The 23,975-nt window shown below is 58.0% G+C and overlaps 1 protein-coding gene across 3 annotated transcripts; it reads right to left on the bottom strand.

The window, feature by feature from the left end:
• Window positions 1–3,628: 3,628 nt before the first annotated feature.
• WIZ (WIZ zinc finger) lies at window positions 3,629–23,406 on the bottom strand. 3 transcript variants are annotated; one of them, XM_059833070.1, is made up of 10 exons: window positions 22,216–23,406; window positions 21,623–21,988; window positions 10,672–10,836; window positions 9,497–10,000; window positions 6,859–7,166; window positions 6,630–6,759; window positions 5,840–6,370; window positions 5,008–5,448; window positions 4,486–4,678; window positions 3,629–4,318 (listed from the first exon to the last, which is right to left on the bottom strand). In XM_059833070.1, exons 1-10 carry the CDS (start codon window positions 23,369–23,371, stop codon window positions 4,159–4,161), a joined length of 3,954 nt encoding a protein of 1,317 aa, XP_059689053.1. In that variant the 5' UTR covers window positions 23,372–23,406; the 3' UTR covers window positions 3,629–4,158. The 3 variants fall into 3 exon arrangements, with proteins under 3 accessions (XP_059689053.1, XP_059689052.1, XP_059689054.1); XM_059833069.1 differs by having other exon boundaries at window positions 5,080–5,448; window positions 6,630–7,166; XM_059833071.1 differs by lacking the exon at window positions 22,216–23,406 and having other exon boundaries at window positions 6,630–7,166; window positions 21,623–22,034.
• Between the last annotated feature and the right edge of the window lie 569 nt (window positions 23,407–23,975).

Below are 23,975 nucleotides of genomic sequence, written 5' to 3'. Positions count from 1 at the left end.
CACGGCCTCATCCTGACCCAGGTGTCCCCATATCCCAGGACATGGGGCCACATCCTGTCCCCGCTGTCCCTATATCCAAGGACACGGCCTCATCCCGACCCTGGTGTCCCCCTTTCCCTGGGGACATGGCCACATCCCAACCCCAGTGCTCCCTTTTCCATGGGGACAAAGCCAAATCCCAACCTCAGTGTCCCCTTTTCCATTGGGACAAGGCCACATCCTGACCCCACTGTCCCCATATCCCAGGACATGGGGCCACATCCTGTCCCTGTGTCCCCATATCCCAGGACACGGCCCTGTCCAGGTCCCAGGGTCCGTGGGAGGTGGCCTCATCCCGACTCCAGTGTCGCGTTTCCCATGGGGACACGGCCACATCCCGACCCTGGTGTCCCCTTTTCCCTGGGGACAAAGCCAAATCCCGACCTCAGCGTCCCCTTTTCCATTGGGACAAGGCCACATCCTGTCCCCGCTGTCCCTATATCCCAGGACACGGCCTCATCCCGACCCCGCTGTCCCCTTTTCCCTGGGGACACAGCCTCATCCCAACCCCAGTGTCCCCTTTTCCCTGGGGGCACAGCCTCATCCCAACCCCAGTGTCCCCTTTTCCATGGGGACACGGCCTCATCCCGACCCCACTGTCCCCATATCCCAGGACACAGCCTCATCCCAACCCTGGTGTCCCCTTTTCCATGGGGACAAAGCCACATCCCAACCCCAGTGTCCCTTTTTCCATTGGGACAAGGCCACATCCTGACCCCGCTGTGCCCATATCCCAGGACACGGCCTCATCCCAACCCCGGTGTCCCCATATCCCAGGACATGGGGCCACATCCTGTCCCCGCTGTCCCTATATCCCAGGACACGGCCACATCCCGACCCTGGTGTCTCCCTTTCCCTGGGGACATGGCCACATCCCAACCCCAGTGTTCCCTTTTCCATGGGGACAAAGCCAAATCCCAACCCCAGTGTCCCCTTTTCCATTGGGACAAGGCCACATCCTGACCCCGCTGTCCCTGTATCCCAGGACACGGCCTCACCCCGACCCCGCTGTCCCCTTTTCCCTGGGGACATGGCCTCATCCTGACCCAGGTGTCCCCAAATCCCAGGACATAGCCTCATCCCAACTCTGGTGTCCCCTTTTCCCTGGGGACAAAGTCAAATCCCGACCTCAATGTCCCCTTTTCCATTGGGACAAGGCCACATCCTGACCCCGCTGTGCCCATATCCCAGGACACGGCCTCATCCCAACCTTGTTGTCCACTTTTCCCCGGGGACAAGATCACATCCCGACCCAGGTGTCCCCATATCCCAGGACATGGCCTCATCCTGACCCCGGTGTCCCCTTTTCCGTGGGGACAAGGCCACATCCTGACCCCGCTGTCCCCCTTCCCTGGAACAGGGCCATGTCACAGCCCTCGTGTCCCCCCTTCCCTGCGGACACGGCTTCACCCTGACCCCGCTGTCCCCTTTTCCCAGGACACAGCCTCATTCCGACCCCGCTGTGCCCTTTTCCCTGCAGACAAGGCCACATCCCAACCCCAGTGTTCCCTTTTCCATGGGGACACGGCCTCATCCCGACCCCGGTGTCCCCTTTTCCATGGGGACATGGCCTCATCCTGACCCAGGTGTCCCCATATCCCAGGACACAGCCTCATCCCAACCCTGGTGTCCCCTTTTCCCTGCGGACAAGGCCACATCCCGACCCCCGTGTGCCCTTTTCCATTGGGACAAGGCCACATCCTGACCCCCACTGTCCCCATATCCCAGGACACGGCCTCATCCCGACCCAGGTGTCCCCTTTTCCCTGGGGACATGGCCACATCCTGACCCAGGTGTCCCCATATCCCAGGACACAGCCTCATCCCAACCCTGGTGTCCCCTTTTCCCTGCGGACAAGGCCACATCCCGACCCCCGTGTGCCCTTTTCCATTGGGACAAGGCCACATCCTGACCCCCACTGTCCCCATATCCCAGGACACGGCCTCATCCCGACCCAGGTGTCCCCTTTTCCCTGGGGACATGGCCAAATCCCGACCCCGCTGTCCCCTTTTCCCTGGGGACATGGCCACATCCTGACCCAGGTGTCCCCATATCCCAGGACACAGCCTCATCCCAACCCTGGTGTCCCCTTTTCCCTGGGGACAAAGCCAAATCCCGACCTCAGAATCCCCTTTTCCATTGGGACAAGGCCACATCCTGTCCCCACTGTGCCCATATCCCAGGACATGACCTCATCCCAACCCCGGTGTCCCCATATCCCAGGACATGGGGCCACATCCTGTCACCGCTGTCCCTATATCCCAGGACACAGCCTCATCCCAACCCCGGTGTCCCCCTTTCCCCTTTGGCATGGCCACATCCCAACCCCGCTGTCCCCTTTTCCCTGGGGACAAGGCCTCATTCCGACCCCACTGTCCCCATATCCCAGGACGTGGCCACATCCCAACCCCGGTGTCCCCTTTTCCGTGTGGACACAGCCTCATCCTGACCCCATTGTCCCCATATCCCAGGACATGGGGCCACATCCTGTCCATGGTTTCCCCATATCCCAGGACACGGCCCTGTCCAGGTCCCAATGTCCATGAGAGGTGGCCTCATCCCGACCCCGGTGTCCCCATATCCCGACCCCGCTGTCCCCTTTTCCCTGGGGACACGGCCTCATCCTGACCCCGGTGTCCCCATATCCCAGGACACGGGGCCACATCCTGACCCCGGTGTCCCCTTTTCCCTGGGGACAAGACCACATCCCGACCCTGGTGTCCCCTCTTCCCTAGGGACACAGCCTCATCCCAACCCCGCTGTCCCCATATCCCAGGGGACAAAGTCACATCCTGACCCCCCCCTTTCCTTTAAACCTCCCCGGGGAGCCCCAAAACCACCCCAATCCCCCCCAAAATTGCATCCCCACCCCCCCCCAAGTAGGGACCCCCACCCCTATCCCGCCATTCCGGGTATCAGAGACTCCGCTCTCCCCCCAGCTTCATTTCCAGAAGAATTTAATCCATCGTCCCATATTCCCGGGTACAAGAATCACCAGAATATGCCCCAAAAAATTGGAAATAAAAAAAAAAAAAAAAAAGAGGAAAAAAAAATATTTATCCGTTAAAATTCCTTCCGAAAGTCGGAAGTTTTGGGATTTCCAAATAAAAATGAATATTCCTTATTTCTACACGAATCTAGTTTAAAAAAGTCGGAAGGTCTATGGAGCTAGACGAGGAAAAACCGGGAAAAATAAAGAAATAATAAAGCAACAGTGAAACTGGGAAAGGGGGGCGGGGCTGAGCCGAATCCTCCCGGCGCCGCCGTGGCCAATTCGGGATGGCAATGCCAGAAATTCCCTGGGGAATTTTCCAGCTCCCACTGGAGTTTATTTTCTCCGGTGGGTCTCACCCGCTGCTCCTCTCCGATGCAATTAAACGGGATACGGCGGCGGCGGGGGGAAGCGGTGAATCCGGCGGGGTTTTGCTTTTGCCGCGGTGGAAAAGCGGGAGGGAAGCGGCGGCGTTTGGTTGTTTTTTTTTTTCCTGGTGTGGGAAAAAGGGATTTTGGGCAACATGCAATCCCGGAACCGAGGGATTCCGACATCTACGTGAGACTAAATTTTATCGTCGCCTATGAAAAAAAAAAAAAAAAAAATCGAATATACATTAACTCTAAGGGTCATATACAAAATCCACAGCGTTTTCCGGGAACGCGGCTGCTCCCTGAAATTCCCCTCCATCCCGGCTCCATCCCGAATTGCCGCCGGTAAAGGCGGCACCGTTTGTTCTTTGGGTTAAAAAAAAAAAAATTAAAAAAAAAAAAAAAGGATTTTGGGAAGTGAGGGAAGGGGGAAAATTCCCCCCCTGCCCCATGGTGGGACCGGCACCGAGTCGTTCCCTCCCCGATCCGGTGCCGGATCCCGAATGCCGCGTGGCTCCCGTGGGATCGCCGAGGGTTGTCTTGATCCATGTAGTGCTTGTGGCCGGGATTGTCCCCCCTGAACGGGGCGGGAGCAGCTCCGGAGGGGTGAAGGTAGCGATCGATCCCCGCCCCCTTCCCCGAAAAAATAAGGAATTGTGGATGCAGGAAGAGGGGGGTGAGGATGTTCCGGCGACATCCGCGGTCGCTTCCCCGTGCCGGCTCCGTCACGGTGAGAGCCGGGGGTTTGGGCTCCCGTTACTGAGCCTCGGCGAGGGCGGGGGGTTCGGATGCGGGGGGAGCTTCGCCCCGTAAAGGATCCGCTTTGGAGAAATTCATTTCCAGGATGTGTCGCTGGAGATGCCGTACCCATTCCTCCTGGATGGAGAGGGGACCTTGGAATTCCACCTCACAGAACCTACGGAGGACACGGCATCAGCTCGGAATCGCCGGTTTGGCAGGGGGTGAGAGCCCCCTAAAAAGAGGGATCCACGCCGCGGAGCAGGGAAAGGCAGTGCTTCCGGCCGGGAAAGAGGATCCCTACGGATACGGGATGAACCCCCCCCCTTTCCTGAGGCCACCTACCTGCATTTGAGGGTGTAGATGTTCCCCACGAACTTCACCAAGGAGGTTTGCGGCGGGCGAGGGACCAGGGACGGCACCGGCCTCATCCGCGGCGGCGGCTGCCGCGTCTCCTCCATTTTCTGTTGGAATTCGGCCCCTTCCTCTTCCCGGTGGAGCGGAGCGTCCAGGGGTCTGGCTTGTCTCCGCTCGAACTCTGGGATAGGAGAATTAGGAGGGGGGGGAGGCTTAGATCGGGGCGTGGGGGCACAAACGGCTTCGCGTGGTGCCGAAGGCGGCGGCACGGCACCGCCGGCGCGGCACGGCCTCCCTGATTTCAGGGAGCGGCCCCCACTCATCATGAGGAATTGGGACTCTGGGAGGAAGAGGAGGAGGAAGAGGAGGAGAGGGGGGGTCTCAGCTAAAGAACTCCCGCTCCGGCGCTGCCGGGAACGGGCAGAGGGGACAGGGCAGGGTTATTCCCGGTGCTCTGCCGGTGCTGGAGACCCCCTCTGCCCTCTCCTTGTCGGCTTCTCCCCAACTCACTGTTGATGTTGGAGCGTTGATGTTCCTCCACCTTCACCAACGAGAGGGGGGAAGTGATCATGGGCCGCTCACCGCTGCTTCCCCCATCCAGGATTTTTCCGGCATCGCCGTGAGCCAAATCTCCCGTCAATCCTTTGCTCAGAAGGGTCACGCCACCGGCTTGAAGGCTGAGCGGCATCCGTCGAGCGCCGCCGTCGTGATCCCGGGCGTGGGAAGAGTTACGGAATTTCTTAGTGAAGGGTCGTCCGCCTTGGATGTAGCTCCGGTAAGCGCCGGCTTTTTGGGGTCGATGTCGGATCCATTCGCTGAGGGTCTCGATGGGCGAACCGTTAACGCACCATTCGGTGACGCCGAATTGCCGGAGATGCGCCCGCGCGTGGCTGGCCAAGGCTTTGCGGTTTTCGAAGTAGAGGCCGCACAGCTCGCAGCAGGCTTCGCTGGCTGAGGGGCAGGGGCGGAAGGGTGAGCGGGCGAAGGCAGGGACGCGGCACAGAGCCGGTTCCCCCCTCAACGCCGGCTGCCACCCTGCTCTGCCCGCAGGCGGGTCCTCCGTGGGATTGAAATTCCGCCTTTCCCAGCTCCAGAAGCGTCCCCCGGCCCCGCTGGGGGTGTGGTGGGGGGGTAAATGCTCCACGGAGCCAGGCTAATTTGGATCAGGGACAGCAACGACCGCAAATATCCGCTCCCCTCTCCCTTTTCTGCATCCCCATGAGCCAAAAAACCCTTCCCGGCACGGAGCTGGGGTTCCGTGGGCCCACCCCGGCGCGTTACGGACATCCCAGGGGGATACACCGCGTTTCTCCCCCCTCCCCGTCCCGCATCCCCCACTTACACGTGTGCGCAGGTTTGTCGTGCACGGACTTGGTTTTGAAGGGCAGCTCGGTCTGGATGTACGCCTTGTGCTTGACTTCGGCGTGAGGACCCAACCGATCGTCCTGTAACGGCCGTTTGGCAGACAACGGCGTCAGGAAACCGCCCTGGGGTTTGCTGGTGAGAGGCGACAAGGAGATCTCCCGGTTCAAGGCGGAACCGCCGGCGCCGGGTTTCCCCGTCCGCCCGCCCAGGGGAGGCAGAGCCATGCCCTGTAGGATTTTTCCGGGGGACTTGGGGTCCGTCCCTTCCTCCCCGATAGATTTAGGGGGTTCGATGCTGGAGGTGTGCGGTTCCTTCTTGATAACGCAGGGTTTGGATTTCTTCTTGAGGATCTCCCGTAGCGTGTCGATGGGCGAACCGTTGACCGACCACTCGGTCACCCCCATTTGTCGGAGGTGAGATCGAGCGTGGCTCGACAAACCTTTGCGGTTTTCGAAATATTCGCCGCAAAATTCGCAGCGGATGTCTCGCACCGGGTCGGCTCGGGAGGCTGCGGGGAGAGACGCGGGGTCGGGGCGGGGAGAGAAGGACTGTGTTTAAACACCCCACCTCCCCGCTCCTCCTTGGCCGCAGCGAGGGGTCCCCCGACACCACGGCCTGCGGAGGATGATGTGGGCTCCCCCAGAGCACCGGGGAGAGCCCTCAGCCCCTCCCAGAGCAAGAGGGACGCCCGCGTCCCCATCCCCGAGGGAGCGCGGTCCCACCCGGCCCCGCAGACGGAGCAGGGAAGGTGAGAGCCGTGCACTTACAGAGGTTCAAGGGAGACATCTCCTCCCGCGGGGACCAGGCTCGGTCGGACGGGTGAGGTTCTCCATGGAGTCCTCCCGACATCATCTCCCGCTTGATTTCCACCCTCAGTTGATCTTGTTTGAGTTTCTTCTGCAAGGAGGGAGGAGAAAGGCCTGGAAACATCTTCCGGGCGGTGGGAGGTGGGGACGAGGTAGGAGATTGCCCCATGGGGCTGCCGGGTTGCTGGACCTTCTTGGTGAGGGTGGGGATGTGAATCTCTCCGGGACCGCGTGGCTCCAAGGATCCCATGCTGCCCAAGAGGGTCTTGGCCATGGCTTTTTGCCCGGGACCGGTGGGATTCGAGGCGCTACTCCGCGGTTGGGTTCTCCGTTTGAGGATCTCCCGTAGCGTGTCGATGGGCGAACCGTTGACGTACCACTCGGTCACCCCCATTTGTCGGAGGTGAGATCGAGCGTGGCTCGACAAACCTTTGCGGTTCTCGAAGTATTCGCCGCAAAACTCGCAGCGGATGTCTCGCACCGGCTCCGACCCCGAGGCTGCGGAGAGAGAGAGATAGAGAGAAGAAAGACAGGCGTTGCTCAATGGACGGACAAGACAGACGGACGCAGCCGACGGCAGCAAAGCCGATCCCTGCCCAAAATCAGAAGCGGGCTTGAACTCATCGTGGTACCCCTGGAAAACGCAACAGCCGGGGGCTGCGGGGAGCTGGAGGGCTTCCCGGCAGGGCCGATGGCAGAGCCGTGGACCGGAGCGCTGGGATAACGCGGACGCTCATGTCCCTTCCCTGCTCGTGTCCCTGGGAAACAACGAGTCTCGCCCGCGCCGCAGCATTCAAGCCCAGCCGCCGCGGGGAGGAGGAAGGGGTCTGGATGAAGACACGCTCCCAGATGCCGCGGTACCGGTGGCACCAGGACAAACACCATCCCTGCGCGTCCCTGCTAATCCCAGTGCTGGATGCTCAGCCCTTGAGCGGGGGCATCTCCTGCCTCCAGGAAGCGCCGATTCCCGGCACGTTGATGAAGAGGAGGAGGAAAACGAAGCGGAAAGAAGTTTTACCACCAAAACCAAGCCGCAACTTGAGCCACGCGATATCCTGGACGAGAAACGCAACTTCACCGGTCCTTGTCCGCGCTCCGGCTGCGGAGGGGAAGGGAGAAACCATCGGCACTGTGTCAGGATGGGGAAATAGAGGCAGATCCCAGCCTGGAACTGGGGCAAAACCACGCCAGCGGCTTGAACCTGCACGGCAAGGGCGACTCGAGCAGGGTAATTTTAGGTGGAGGGGAGATTGGCACAGGCAGGATTTATTCAGCCGCTTCCGGGCACCACGCAGCCGTCCCCACCAGTGGAAAGAGCTCACCGGGGAGGCCAGGGTGGTAATTTCTAACCTGAGTCGGGATTTTGGGCGCCACTGAAGTGGTGCTGGGAAGGGAGAGGGAGCAGAGGCATCGCAGCAGGCGAAACCCGGCTCACCGCGCAGACCGGCCCCGGTCGGCACAACCGCGGCTTTGGTTTCTTGGCCGGCAAAGGGGAATAAGGGGGAAGATGGGCTGATTCCTTGTGCCGCAGCTTGGGATCTGTTGGCCGCTGCAGCCTGCAGCACGCTGGGGACTTCACTCATGCCAAACTCAGTGACCCAGAGGTCATCTGCTCTTACGGCTTCGTTAGCAGGCAGCCCTAATGAAGGGGAATTACAGCGCTGGCTACGAGACGGGCGCAACGCGCTTTTCTGTTGCTGGTCCAAGTCTTTAAAGGGTGAGCCGGGGCCAAACTCTGCGTCTTCTGTCACCGGCGGAGGAGCAGCTCCCGGAGAGCATCTCTGCTCCGGCAAACCCATGGGCGCATCCTCCAGCTACAGAGTCCACCCTGCCACCGGCCGGCGTCCGGCTCTGCCATCCCGGAGCTTTTCAGCTCAGGAAAAACAAGAGGGTAGCTGGGATGGAGTGATTTTATAGCCCTACAGCTCCAAGAAACCTCGCAGGGTTAGGAAATCCCCAGCTGTGGGGATTTTAAGGGATATCAGGTCTTAGAGTCGCTCCTGCGACGAGGGAAGGAGCCGATACAGCAAACGTTAGGACGTCGTCTTCTGCTTTATCACAGGAAACGACCCCCAAACGTGCCGCGATTCCCACCGGGGAAGATGAAGCGCCTGTTGGTGCCGCCAGCGGTGGGACGGGCTCGCTGGGCAAGCCCGGTACCGAGCCAGAGAAGCCCAACAGCCCTTTCAGCTGTTGACGAAGAGGTTCCCAGCAAGACGCGGTGCTCAGGGAGAAGGCAGCAAGAGCCGGCTGCTGCCGGGAAAACCATTTTGGTCCCGAGGTGTCAGAATAAGTCACTGACAGAGCTTGGGGACAGAGAGGGACACGGCAGTGCCAGGGCCGCAGTCCCAAGGGCCGTGGCGGTGCCTCTCTGAGCGCATCCGACACTGGAAACGGTAGTGGGGAATGGGCTGACGCCAGCCAAACCCACTGCGCTCCGTCGGGAGAAGGCAGCCGGCTGTGCCAGATCGAGCCGCAGTCCAGGAGGGTGCTCCACGCCAGCCGAACCGCGGCCCGGAGGAGCAGAGGAAGGCAAAAGAAGTGGGGAAAGAGAGATGTAAAGAGCTCAGAGGGCAGAGAGACAGCAGTTTTCCTGAAATCCCGATGGGAATCCCTGTTTGCCCAGTCAGGGAAGACCATCCCCTCAAATAGCCGTGCCCGAGCGGCACGGCCGTTACCAAACAGCAGCTCCTCCACCGAGCTCTGTGCCCTCCCAACCACGCCAAGGGATGCCCGGCTTGGCAGGAGCAGGACAGGAGAATCCGGGGATTTCCCCTGCCCTCAGCTGAATGGGAAACACCGAAGGAAAAAAAAAAAAAGAAACTCACTTAAATTGAGGGGTCCTTCCTCATCCGCCTGCGGCCACTGTGCTTTTGGGGAGTTCTGCAGAGGGCTCAGCGAGAGCTTAGAGCTCTTCTCCTCGGGGTTTTTCGAAGACGGGGACCCCGAAAGAGCAGGCGGCACCTTCTTAAGGATGGGGGATCCCGGTTGCGAGAGGTTTTTTGAGAAGCCGGGAGGGGATTTGATGGCTTTATTAATGGGACCGTCCGACGGGCGATCGCCGGCCTTGCCGAGCGCCAGGAGCGTGGGTCGAGGGGAACCGGCGGTGGCGTCTTTGGGGGAACCGGATTTTTTGCCGAGGGTGGGAGACATGGGGCTGCCGTCGGGTTTGCCTTTTTGTTTCATCAGTTCGTAAAGCAAATCGATGGGAGCCCCGCTGCTCTCCGATTCGGCTACGCCGAGTTGCCGTAGGTGAGAACGGGCATGGCTGGATAAGCCTTTGCGGGTTTCGAAGCAGGCGCCACACACTTCGCACGTCGTAAGGTTCTGGGCTAAAAAGAGAAAGAAAAAAAAAAAAGAGAGAAAAAAGAAAATCAGGGCACGGTCGTGGCAGGAGACACAAAGAGCAGCATCCGGCCACGCTGTTTCTCCACTCCAAGGGATTTTTACTACCCCCAACCCTAATTTTGAACGTTAAAATGTTCCACGCACGCCTGCGCAGGCAGGAATAAAGCGGGGAAGAGCGAGCAGAGCTGTGGGAGGACAAGGATCGCTGCTCCAGGGTGGAAGGAGGCCAGTTTTCCCCACTCGAGGACGTCTCCCAGCGTCTTTTTGGAAGCCCTGCCTGCAATCGGTGAGCCGCAGGCAGGCTCCGAATGCCAGCCAGCAAGGGAGAGGGATCTAAAAGCGATCGTTTTAGGGGAACGTTGTTAATTAGGAGAGGCAGGACTGATTGAGGTGGTTTAAGGAGGACAGGGAGCACACAGGAGCCCGGCGAGCTTTGGAAAGCTGCTGGTTCCGGGGAAAGAAAAGCAAGGTAAACCAGCGCTATCGGAGTACAACATGGCCACCCTCTTAATTAGAGGATAAATTAAGCAAAAAGACCTGAAAATCCTCCCGGATTGGGTTCAACAAATGCCTGCCAGGCTCCCTGCTCTCTCCTCGCAGCTAAAACCCAGCGCTCAGCTGTCGGAGATGATGAAAAGCCGGGCAAAATACTCACTTTTGGAGTCCTGAGGCTCTGGTTTGCTCCCAGGTGGCTCAGGAGACAGTTTGGTCCCTATCCTGGTGGGGGGTTGATCCAGCTGCCCGGCGGGAGCGCTTTTTTTCGGGAGAGAGGGTGAACCCACCTCCATGGCCACCAGTTCTTCCTCTTCCGGAGCCAGGACTACCAAGAGAAAGAGATGATCAGCCCCCAAGGACAGATAACGTGGCCGAGGGAGGTCGGGGTGAGGAGGTGGCTTCGTTACGCGACGGCTTAAGCTGCTCCGGAGAGCGCAAGAGGGAGAATCAGAGAGAACGGGGCTTCGCAGGGGGCTGGTGGGTGTTTTTAGAGGGGGACACCCACCCCGGTGGCAGGTGACGCACCGCTGGGACGGCAGTGACCTGCCAGTGGGATTTGGGGGTGCTTGGGGACAGTAAAGGGGGGAGGATGGTGGCGTTTCCCTATGGGAGGGGAGATGGCGGCAGCTCCCTGCGGAGAGGGGAAATAGTGGTAGTTCCCTCACAGGGGACGAGTGGCAGCTCTCTGTGTGTGGGGGGACACACATGAAGGTGGCATCTCCCTGGGGTGGGGGGGGACAGGGACATAAAGGTGGCATCTCTCTGCAGTGAGATGGATGAATGGTGGCAGCACCCTGCCGGGGAGGGGACAAGGAAGGTGGCAGCACCCTGCAGGGGGGAGGAGGAGGAAGGTGGCAGCACCCTGCAGGGGGGAGGAGGAGGAAGGTGGCAGCACCCTGCAGGGGGGAGGAGGAGGAAGGTGGCAGCACCCTGCAGGGGGGAGGAGGAGGAAGGTGGCAGCACCCTGCAGGGGGGAGGAGGAGGAAGGTGGCAGCTCCCTGCAGGGGGGAGGAGGAGGAAGGTGGCAGCACCCTGCAGGGGGGAGGAGGAGGAAGGTGGCAGCTCCCTGCAGGGGGGAGGACAGGGAAGGTGGCAGCTCCCTGCAGGGGGGAGGAGGAGGAAGGTGGCAGCTCCCTGCAGGGGGGAGGACAGGGAAGGTGGCAGCACCCTGCAGGGGGGAGGAGGAGGAAGGTGGCAGCTCCCTGCAGGGGGGAGACGGCCAGGGGGAGCCCCGCCCGGGCCCGGGGGCGGGTTGGGGGCTGCCTCGGGCTCACCGGGCACCGCTTCCCACCCCGGGGCGGTGCTAGGGCGCGGCCGCGATTTGCATCCCCCCACCCCACCCCGGATCGTGTCCCCCCCACACACCCCACCCCAGGGGGGCGGGGAGGAGGGGAAAGGCTTCCCCCCACCGGCTCCAGCGGTGACAGGAACCGGGCGCGGCCCGTTGCGAGCGGACAGGCCGGGCCCGGGGGGCTCCGCCGAGGGGATGGCGGGGCCCCCGTGAGGGACAAAGCGAGGCCGGGGTACGGACAAAGGAGGGCGTCGGCTCGGCGACAGCGGCCTTCCGCCGGGCCTTCCCCCCCGCCCTCGCCCCTTCCCCGTCAGGGCCGGGCCCGGAACCGGCGGCGGCCCCGGGTCGGGCCCGACGCTGCGGCGGGGGAAGGGGGTGGGGGTGGGGTGGGGGCCGCGGGTGGGCCCGGGCGCGGCGGGGCGGGGTCGGCGGTGGAAAAGGGGGGCTCACCCGGCTCGGGCGCCGCCTCGGGCTCGGGTTCGCCGTCCCCACCCCGGTCCCGGTCCCGGGGTCGCGGCGCCGCCGCCGCTTTTGTCACTTTGGGCTGCGAGGAGGTGGAGGCCGCCATCTTGGCTCCGGCACATGCGGGGCGGCCGCCAGGCCGCCAGGCCGAGCGCCGAGCCGCGCGCGCCCGCCCGCCAGGCCGCGCGGTCGAGCGCCGAGCGAGGGGGAAAGGAGAGAAGCAGCGGCGGGGGAGCCGGTCCCCGGGGCGGAAGGCCGAGCGCCGAGCAATCGGCGCCGCGGCTGGCAGAGGCGCGCGGGAGGCGGCGACAGGGTGGCGGGGGGAGCGCCGAGCGATCGAGCGGTGGGGAGGGGGGCGCAGCATGGCGGGGGGCGAGGCCTCAGGAGCAGGCCCGGCTACCGGACAAGGCCGCGGGTACCGCCGTGCCCAGCCCCATGGGGCTCCCCTGGCCCCACAGGGCCTGGCTGCCCCCTGGGCCTGGGCTCCGTGTTGGGGACAGGGCCCGGGCCTGGGCTCTGTGTCCCTCCGTGGTCCTCCTCACACCTCCAGCGCTGCCCCACGGGACCCCCATGGGGCCTACTTGCCCCCCAGCCCCTGACTCAACCTCCCCCTCACCGAACGGGGCTCTCCCCAGCCCCACACCACCCGTCCGGGCTACGAGATGGAAAAGGCCACCCAAGGCCTCCTCCGTCCTCCCCGCCTCTGTGCCCCAGCCCAGGGTGCCACAGGGAGCGGGTTTCTATTCAAATCACTCCAATAAAACGCAAAAGAGAAGCAATTCGCTGCCCAGAGGAGGGACACGGGGACATCAGCCATGTGTATGGCGCTGCCACCCCTCCTCAAAGCAGGGGGTACAAATAACGCCTGAACACTGATTCAGACCTAAAGGGACAGAGGCAACGGCAGCAAAAAAGTCTCCCCAACAGCCCCGCTCCTAAACAGACCGAAAAGCACTACCGGAACCAGCTGAGAATTCTGGGTTTTTGGCAAGAGCCATTCCAAAATTACAGCAAGTGTTGGGAGAGAGCGAGCCCTGCGAAGGGAGACGCGGCCACGCGCTGCCCGAGGCGAAGAGAAGCGACGACGAGTACTCTCGGAAAAGGGAAACGCTGCCGGAGCGCAGCGTGAGGAGGAGAAGGGAATGTGGTAGAAACGCATGTAGGAAACCAAAATCCACCCGGATCGGGGACCAAAATCCACCTGGATCGCAAAGCAACCGTAACAGGCACAGACCGTTGACCTCAGCGGCGAGCGGAGAGGACCGATCCCTGCTGGAACTGTCCCCATCCACCCCCGGCACATCAGGGTGATAAACCAAAGGAACTTACGGGTAAGTAAAAGTTACTTACGGAGCCCAAAATAGAAATATAGAAAGATGGAGCGTGTAATCATTCCCTTGGATGTGTTCTGCTCAGCTCCATCCTCCTCCTCCCCTCCCCGGGGAAGGACAAGCAGATTCCCAATGTGGCCACAAGCGTTTCCTTACAGTTTCTGGACTTACAAGTTGAAAACACGCATTCAAAGCCGGCCGATTCGGTCGGTAATTACACCGGGAAAACCCACGTGCGATGGCAAACCCGCCTGCTGTTCCCAGAGTGCATAAACAAAACTGAACCAAGAAAAGGCAGTGGGGGAAGAGGAGACCGCCCGCGAGAGCCACAGCTAAAACAAAACCAGACCCACACTGGACAGTTCATTTTTCAGCACGGGGAAGCTTTGGAGGTTCAGATTCCTACTTACTTTTGCATCGCAAGACAGCTTAAAAAGGGGTTCTGCGAGGTTAAAGAAGCCACAACGGGCCAAATCCTGACATTTTTAGGGAGTTTCAAAGCCCGCAGCGGTAACTAGAGGTCCCCAGGGGCTCCGGTCTCTGTGCAGTAACAACACAGAGGGTCTCATCCTGATGGCTTTCAGGTGCTGAGGTGACACATGCTCACATCTGTGGGGTAGCACAGACATTCACAAGTCCTCAAACACCCGTGAAACACCCTCACGCTAATTCTCAAGAAACCACGCTCAGAAGAGGGGAGAGAAAAGCCCCTTGTAGCGGTCAACAACCCCATCACACCTGGAAAAAGGCTCCAGTCAGACAACCTGCTGCTTTAACCCGAATTCAAGGGATGACCAGTGGAGCAGCCGGTGCCGCTTCCAAGCTGCAGAGCTCAGCTGTGGTCTGAGAAAATGATTCCCCAAATTTGAGCCAAATCTTCCTGAAGATCCACAGCAAAGGCAACAAGGGGTACGGGAAACACCGGGACAGGCAGGACTGCCTGATCGCTGGCTTGCTAACGGGCTCCGTCTGGGGTGAGGATGAAAGCATCTGTCCTTGCTGGCCAGCCTCCGGCGTCCAGAGCTCTGTGCGAGCCGATTCCTTGCCAAGGGGGTTTTGCCAGCTCTCTGTCGTGCTTTTGAGCTATCAAATCATTTTAAACGCTGCGCTTCCCCTCGCTCGCTCTGCCGAGGAGGACAGGCTGCTAACAAACCGTGCCTAAAGTTCCTCTCTTCTTTCTCTAATGGGGTGGTAAGGCACAAAACCTCTCCTTGGCTTAAAGGAGCTGGAGAAAAACTAACATCAGGACTAGGAGGTCATGAGGAATCGCTGTGGCAGGTGCAGGAGCTCACCGAAATTTAATGGGGAGAGGAGAAATACAAGAAATAGATGCTGTTCCTTTCTCCACCACTATCCTGCTGGGATGCAGAGGTGGCCGCAAGGCTGGTTTTGAACCCGACATGGTCGCAGTATCCATGGGTATCCCTGCGTCATCCCAACTCAGGGCTTCCCCCCTGCAACATCCCTTTCTTCAGCAGTTACAAGCCAGGGTCTCCCAAAAACATTTGGAAAGGGAAAGGGATGATTTCTATCCTTGGTTGCCAAGGCTGAAATAGGTTATTGCGACCATCTGCCTTCGAGCGCTGCCCCCAAGGATCCTCACTCCACAATTCCTGCACTGGAAGACCTGGCTGAGAGATTTCACGCCGTCTCCTGTGGCCATAGATCAGCAGTGGTAAAAACGGAGCTCAAATTCAGGCTAAAAACAGACGTCCGGCCTCCCTGCGGCGCTGCCTACCATCAGAAATCTTCAGAGACCAGGAGAAAAGACGATATCGAGGGCAGCGGCTCGTGTTATGCCCGTGCAGGGGAAGGAGGGAAGGGAAGGAGGAGGCCAACGTGAGCTTTTCAATAACCTGGAACTCGAGAAAGGAATCAAAGACGGTGGAAAGTAGGTCAGGCTGCGGGTGAGCGCAGAACAAGCACGCAGGGAGGAAAATCAGAAAGGCTGACACAAAAGGAGAGCGTGACCCGAGAACCGTAACATGAGGAGGGTCCTCAGGGCACGTTAACCTGGGGGAGAGGTGGTGGTACCTCCAACCCTCTCCAAACTCAACAGAACACGGCCCTGAGCAACCTGACCTGGCTTTGAAGTTGGCCTTGCTGGCAGCCGGGGTCAGGTATGGACCTCCGGAAGGTTTTGCTAACCTCCGTTCATCTGCAAATTAACACAGCCACCACGGGACGCGTAGGCGTGCTCCTTGACGGAAAGGAGGACGAAAGGCCAGGTCCACAAAGCGTCTCAATTCCTTCGCGGAGGGCAACCACAATTAACCAGAGGAAGCAAAGGTCAGGATGGAAATCGGAGCCACCGCTGAGCTGCGCCGAGGTCTTCGCTCTCAAGTCAAAGTGTCGAGGAAGAAATGAGGCTCAAAAAAACCCCATAAAATCTACAATAAGTGTCCTTTTCCAGCCCTTGTTGTGCTGGTGGAAGAACCTTCCCCTTCTGATCTCCTCCAGCCTCTCCGCAGCCTCTCGCTGAGGCTCAGGCTGCGGTTGTCCCCATCCCAGGCACCACAAAGTCACAGGCTTCTCCCGGCCCTGGCCATGCTGGCTCACACACCCTGGCTAAAAAGAGGTGGGGGGAGGAATCCGAGGCGGCTATGGGGTCTCTGCCCACTTGTATCTCTGAGCAGACCACACCAGGGTTCCCCCTGGACACCCCTAAAACCAGTTTTGGAGCCCCTGACACTCAGACCCCATCCCTTTTTCACTCATCCACTGGAAGGAGCTCTCTGTTCTCCGTGTGTCCTGGAGTGCAGCTCCGCAGAGAGGGATCTGGGGGCTTTGGTTGATGGAAAGCTCAACGGGAGTCAACCATGTGCCCTCATGGCCAAAAGGGCCACCCGTATCCCGGCACAGCATAGCGAACCGGTCGAAAGACGTGGTTGTCCCACGTCTTGGTGCGACCTCACCTTGAGTCCTGTGGGCACTTTGGGGCTCCACAATTTAAGAAGGACATAAAAATATTAGAATGTGTCCAAAGGAGGGCAACAGAGATGGTGAAAGGAGTAGAGGGCTTGTGAGGAGCGGCTGAGGATACCAGGGTTGGTCAGCTTAGAGAAGAGGAGACTGAGGAGCAACCTCACTGATGTCTACAACTTCCTTGTGATGGGGGGGAAAGAATGGAGATGCTGATCTCTTCTCTTGGGTGTCTGGTAGCAGGATGCGAGGGAACGGCTTGAAGCTACATCAAGGGAAGTTCAGATTGGCCATTAGGAAAGAATTCCTCATGGAAAGGGTGGTCAAGCACTGGAACAAGCTCCCCAGGGAAGTTGTCACGGCCCCAAGCCTGTTGGTGTTCAAGAAGTGTTTGGAGAACACTCTTAGCTATAGGGCTAAGTTTTAGGTTGCCCCGTGTGGAGTCAGGAGTTGGGCTTGATGATCCTCGTGGGTCTCTTCCAACCCAGGAAATCCTAAGAATGTTTCTGAAAACTACACTCTAGAGAGGGAGAAGACACTCTTCAGCTAAGGCAGGACCTCAGGCATGGTAGGGGCAAGCCCCACTTCCGAGTCTTCATCTGGGGACTCAACACAAGCAAGCGGCAGATGGAGGAGTTGGAGAAACCTGTGCTACATCAGATGTGCTCCAGAAGGAAGGACAGACCCTGTCTTCTCTGGCTCTGTGTGGGGTGGAAAGCCAACCAGCAAATGAACATTTGCTCCTCTTCCCAGACGTGGTGAAACATCACTTTTGCTGCACAGGAGCAGATCAAGAGGAGAAATCCAGCTCTAAGCAGAAGACCTCGCTGTTTGGGACGGTAAGGAAGACCACGGGGAGTTAAATCCAGAAAAGGGGAGAAGAAGAACGGAGGATGATGGTGCCAACCCTGCGAAAGCAGTCTGGGGGACAGAGCAAGGTGAGGCAGGCTACGAGGAAGGAGAACCGCGAGCCGTTTTGAGGAGGATACAATTGCCTAACACTTCCCAACGCCTGCCAAGAAGCGCCACGTGTTCTCCGAGACAGCTGCCAATAGGTTCGGAGCCAGGAGATACACAAACAGCCTCGCTAACGAGCCAAGCCGAGCTTTAAGGAGGCGGCTGCAGCAGCAGGACACACCTTCGCCCGTCACAACATGGAGGGAAAGTCACCACTGAGCATAGGGACCTCCCCGGAGAAGCCACCAACTCCACCGGGGACAGCTCTAGAGCCAAAGGTCTCACAGAAAAGGGTGGGTGGGGGGAAAAAAAAAAAAAGGGGGTTTCAGACTTTTAAGCTGTTCAAAACCGAACCAGAGTGAATGCTGCAAGCCCCGCTACGTCACAGCTCGTCCTGGGATGGGCAAGAGCTGAGATAACCCTCCTGCTCTCCACAGCACTGCAGCCGGGATGTGTCCGACGTTGAGTGCGGCACTTCAGGGAGGGTTCAGACATATCAGGGAGGGAACGGCAAACGATCGAGGGTCTGAAATCAGGACCCAAAAGGGAAGATTGAAAGATCTGCGTCTACTGAAGAGCATAAACTGTTGTCTCTGCTTTTTGGGGGTAAAATGAAGAGTAATAGATTTAGATACTAAAAATACCAAAGACCCCATCGGCTTTCTAAGGGTGAGGGCTGGTGATGGCAGCGTGGGTGCTGAGGGCTGTGGAGGAGTCTCCATCAGAGCCCGGAGCAGCCAGGTTCAGGTTGGTTTAGGTACCGTGGATTTGCTTGGAAGCAGCGGGAGGGAACAGGTAACCTCTGAGATCCCCCTGCTATCTCAAAACATCCTGGTTTTGCCACAAACGCTTCCATCTAAACAACCAGTGCAGCCAAGTTCAAGTTCTCACCGCAGACCCAAACACCTACTTCCTCCCTTTGACTTTTAGTTTTGCTTAAAGAGGTTTGGTTGGTTTTTTTTTTTTTTTGTTTTAAATCAGCAGCCAAGGGTATGAGACCAGCAAGAGCCAAGCCAGCTCTCCCGCTCCGCTTATCGGCAGAGCGAGTGCCTGTTAAACCCAGAGCCGTTTCCCAGCGCCGTCTTCGCTTCTTCTTCGCATCCCACCTGTGAGCAGGTCCGGGAAGGGAGACTTCACCCCGGAAGGACAGAGATGCTCGGAGGGTCTGCTCATGGCTGGTGATTTGGTTACAAACCCAAGAACAGAGAGTACCGCCGTACTCATCGAATCAATCTCCCGGCACACAGAGCCAAATCCTCCACCTTCGTTTCCCGCTGCAGCCTTCTTAGAAACCACCAACCGCAGCTGGCACAGAAAATGGTTCACAAAACGCTCCCCAAAAAGGGGATTTCTCCCTCCCTAAGTGCTCAGCTGCCCATCCCCACGACAGAGGGTTTCAGTTAAGGGTCTACCGATATTTTTAGCTCTTAACAGCTCGAGAGGCATCTTGCAACGCCGGCAGAGACATTCTGGCAGTTCACGCGTCTGGAAGCGGAGAGGAAGGAAGCAGGAAGCGGTTCACCGAGAGCTGCCTGCAGATGCTGAGCTGCGACATCGTCCCGGGGCGCGAGCAGCATCGCTGCTCCCACGGCACAGGGCTGCTGCCACCGTGACACGGAGCCACCGGCGGAGACACTGCCAGGTCTGGTGCGGTACCACCGCTGACTTTCCATGAGATCCTCCTGCCATTATAACTTGCTAACGGCCTCTATCTCATTAATATTGCTTAAAACCCTCTATAAATTACGGAATTAGCATAAAACGTGATCAGAGGACGTTAACATTAAGCAGGTGCCCTTAAGGCAGCTCCTCGCTCCAGCCTGGGAGCGGCAGCGAGCTTTTAGCATGGCCGCAAAGATCCACGCAAGAAGCAGGCAGCTCACTCGAGCTCTTGCACGTCTCACGAGTGATTTGAAGAGACACGGGGACACGCGGACTGAAAAAACCAGCTAAAATCCTCGCAGCTACAGATTCGGCATCCCCCATCTCCAAACCCGCTTCACTGTTTGCTCAGCTGCTTCCCCGCAGCCATACCCGGAGCAAGAGTTAAATAAATATTGCGACGCAACGGGTGCCGCTTCGTTCTCAAATCGGTTGCGACAGATACTTTCAGCAGGAAGCCAGAGCGCCCTGAAAGCGTCGTTTCGGGCTGGAAGCAAAACAAGGAGGGTTTTGACTCAAAGCGAGTCGTCTCTGTGAGCTTGGGAGCGTAACTAAGAGACTTCAGGCTTGGATTTAAATACAAAAGCCGTCCACCGATCGCTATCTCCATGTGATCTGCTGTGCATGCTTTGGTTACACAACAGGTTGCTGGGCCAGGGATTTTTAAGCTTTCCAAATTTACCAGTTTTCTTGGCATTGTCTCCCAAAGACACGACTCGTAAGGGAACACGGAGCGCGCGAGTTTAAATCTAGGAGCACGGCTTAAGGGGGTGTTTGAGCTCTTGCTCTTGTGCAGGTCGTGCTCGCTCTCCGCTCATCCCACATGTCCATCCTCAACCGTATCCACGTTTAAACACAACGCTGAAGCAGACCCGAATTAAGCTCTAATTGAACTCCTTTTACCTAGACGGACAATTCCTGACCCGATTTCTCCCATCAAACACCCACCGGCATTTCAAGGCAACTGGAGAAGGGCACAGCAAGGAGCAGGAGATATTCCCAGCCGCAGGCCAACATCACATGCTGAAAAAAACTTGAGTGACGTTGCCCCGAACCGATAAGCAAGATCATATTTCAAGAAGTGACCCATTTTTTTTTTTTTTCCCCCTAAAACTTCACATCGGGGACATTTGATATTAGATCTGCCGTGTTAAGGACTGCATTAACCTCTTCTGCGATGAGCGGTTGTTACCGAAGGGTGGACGCACTCTTTCTTCACCGAGATGCTTTCCAGCCTTTGTAACGACAAAATACACGAGCCCATGTTTTTAAAACAGCTGTGCTATCTATAATGGCTTGTGCCAGTGAATTTTGGGCACCGGGAGACCTAAAATTGCCAAGCGATAGTCAGTCAGCAGCAGCATCCAGCCACTGGCAGCAGAAACCCAGCTGAGCCCTCCAAAACACCTCTTATTGGCATCAAACACCACCCTGGGCTGATAGCTATTCATCCTCCGAGCTTTGCCACGCCAAGAAAGAAGAGTTTGGGTTTGTTTGTCTTTTAATTTGTGTTCGTTACGCTCAAGACTCGTTCCAAAGAGCAGCCGGGCTTGGGGAACAGTCTGGAGAGCCGGGATTACAGACTCTTTGATATTTCAATTAAAGACAGAGAGCTTCTTGCTGCAGGGATGTATCTAACATAGGATTAGGCTGAGCAGAACCTAACGAGAAGCTGCTCCAAGCACTTCAAGACGCTGCCAGAAGCACCAGGTGTCAGTAGGTGGTTGATTTTCCTAATGCACGAGCAAGTTTTTAGTCTTTGGAAGAATGGTACGTTGCCAAGTTTTTGGTGCAAACTCATTTTTTTTGGAGCCTTGCAAAGGGGAAACCTGGAAACTGTTGGGATGGGCTCTGCTCTGGAACCGATGATCCCATGTGAATAATTTGGAGCTCCACTGATGGAGGGGGACCAGCTCAGACCCAAATCCATTTGGGAAGGACCCTTTACACTCCCCCCATGGTAACATAACACCTACAGAAAAATAAGCAGCCAAGGGATGAACACAGCTCCCCGGCCCAGAGGTCACATCCTGCCTTATGCGTGGCCGAGCACTGCCAGCATGGACCGCTACCAGTGACCACGCTCTTCTCCTTTCCTCCAACCACACTCTGACCCGTGATTTGCGAAGCTTTAGGGGTTTCCCCGATGGAAACCTTGTTCCTAAAAACGACACTTTTCAAACGACAAAGCCCAAACGTCCAAAGCACGGCTTCCTGGTGGGATGCGACCCCTCCATCGACCCCTCAAGAGACCGCACTGCCCGGCTCTTTCATCTGCCGGCATCTCCATCCGTCTGCCCCAAACCAGCATCAGATTTCACAGGACACAGGAGCGTCAACGTTGGAGACAGATAAATCACGTTACGCCGATTAAACCCTTCCCTGTAAATACCCACCCTCCAGCAAGGCTCTGTTCAGCAGGACGTGACGGTTTGGGGTTATTAAAAGGGTTTCTGGCTTACACAGGGTGTTCTGAGGACACTTACCGTCTCTGTAGGACTGCAGGGACTCATCTCCCCAGGACGGGGGGAACGGGGACAGAGGAGACCGTGGAATGCTGCACTCGGACATGGGAGTCATGCTCTTGTGAGGCACGAAGCCGTGAGCTTCCCTTTCTCGGCTGGGGGACGAGGGCTCCGCTCCCATCGCCGCTTGCAGCATCGGATGCTCCGATGAGTTGGCCAACAGCTCCTTGAGGATGTTGATGGGTGAGATGGTGAGCTCCCAGTTGGTAATACCAAAGTCTCTCAGGTGGGCTCTGGCGTGGCTGGAGAGACCCGCTCGCGTGTCAAAACCGGCCCCGCAGAATTCGCATCGCATCAGGCTGAAAGTACTCGGGTCGAAGTTTGCAACTGCGGAAAGAAGGACAGATAGTCAGCGACGCCCCTAAAACCCCTGAATCAGGGCTCCGAGGGGGGGGGGTATTGCACCTGAGACAACCGCGTGCCACCGGTTGTGCTGTGGCCACCACGGTTCAGGTTGACCACAGTACCATACGTACCCAATTGTCGGTGGGAGGAGAAAACCCCACCGATTAAAACAAGAAAATAGAAAGCACGGTGAATTGAATACATACTACCTTTTTTCTTCTTCTTTTGGAAGGAAAATTTTTGCTCAATAGCTTTCACTTCTTCCGCTGAGATGAAATGACGGACGTTGTAGCTCACCCCCACCCTGTTAAGGTGGCCCCGCACGTGGTTCGCCAGCCCGATCCCGTTGTGAAACCTGTCTGGACAGTAGGGACACTTCCTCTCCTCGTTCTTCAGCATGGGTGAGTCGGAGTCCAAGAGGTCATCGAGCTCCAGAGGACCCTCCAGAGGAGAATCCAGTAGGAGCATATCCAAGGGAAGGGGCTCTTCCATCATGAATTCCCGGGAAGGGAGCGTTGTTTTCTTCTTGAACGGCTTCCCCCGGGGCCGCTTCGTCGCCTTGGGGTGCAGGTTCACTTCCTCCAGGAGGACGATGGGGACCATCTTCCGCAACTGCTGCTGCTGCTCCTCCGAAGCTATCGAAGAGTCCGTGGCTTTCAAGGTGTCTCTGAAGGTCCTCTTGAGGTCCAAGGCAGCTTGAGGGATGGTGACGGGTTTGATGCCTCTGTTCTCGCTCAAATCTACTTCTGTGCTTACGGAGATCTCCTCTTCCATGCTCCCAGCGTCGTTGGCCAACATCCACTTGTGCCTGAGCTCTTCCAGCCCCGTCGGGTGGCTCCTGAGACCGTCGCCTTCTCCTTCAAGGTGCTGAGCTGCTGCTTTTTTTTTCAGCTGCTGCAGAGCAAACTGGGAATAAGCTTTAGCAGAGGAAAAACCGGACAACCCCAGGTTTTTATGCGGGGCAGCGTACGGAGCTGCTTTCCTGGCATGAAACCCTGATGTCTGGTAGTCCTTTTTACTAGCCCCGTTGCTTTTATCGAGTCTCGGGTGAGTTAGGGCAAAACCGTGAACCGCTTCATAATGCGATGTGCTTTCTCGGTGAGGTGGAGGGAGAAGCCGGTCTGCTTTGCCGAAATAATCCGCCTCTGCAAACCGGCCTGGCCTGGCAGGGCTGTAGGCATCTCTGCTAGTTCCTGGTTGATTGGGATCATCCTCATATACCTCTGTGTCCCAGGAGATGTGGGAATGGGCGTATTTCATGTGCTCCTTGAGGATGTTCTCATTGGGGGCCGGGAAGCTGCAGAGCATACAGGTGCTGAGCCCTTTGCCGCTGCCGTGAGGTGGTACCTGCATCTGCAGGGACATGTGTTCATTTGGTTTGAAGTGTTTGTAGATGCCGTGCACAGGACTATCCCGTATTTCTCCACTGCCCGTGCTTCCAAAGAGATTCATGTTCTTTGCTCCTTGGTCCTTCCTCTCCTTGACGTGCATCTTGGCGTGCTGGACAAAGATCTTGGAGGAGTTTGTGCCAAAGACACACTTGGGGCACTGCAGCCGGGCTTCCCGGCCTTCGTCTGGAAACTCGTTCAACTTCTGGATCTCTTCGATAATTTTTTCCCTAGACTCTTGGTGGAGCCTTTTGTGCTGCTCCAAAGATGTGGGGTCTCCAAAGGCCCATCCGCACTCGTTGCAGCAGAATTGACACTGCCCTCCTAAAGCATCTCTGTCTTGGTCCCTCCCTGGTCCACGATTATGCTGAAGCATGTGATCCATCAAATGTTCCTTTTTCTTGAAGTAAATGCTGCACTCGATGCAGGTGTACACCGTAGGGTCCTCCTCCGGACCCAGCTCCTCTTTCCCCTGCTCCTCCAGCAAGACGCTGCACACGTAGGGCCTCATCTCGATGTCGTAGGAGCTGCAGGGAGCGGGCTCCAGAGACATCAACGGGATCCGCTCCACCGAATCTTCA

This window comes from Gavia stellata, chromosome 38 (assembly GCF_030936135.1).
Source record: "Gavia stellata isolate bGavSte3 chromosome 38, bGavSte3.hap2, whole genome shotgun sequence".
Classification (NCBI taxonomy): domain Eukaryota; kingdom Metazoa; phylum Chordata; class Aves; order Gaviiformes; family Gaviidae; genus Gavia; species Gavia stellata.
Note: the sequence above shows the minus strand (reverse complement) of the source record. Positions and strands in the feature narration are given on the sequence as shown.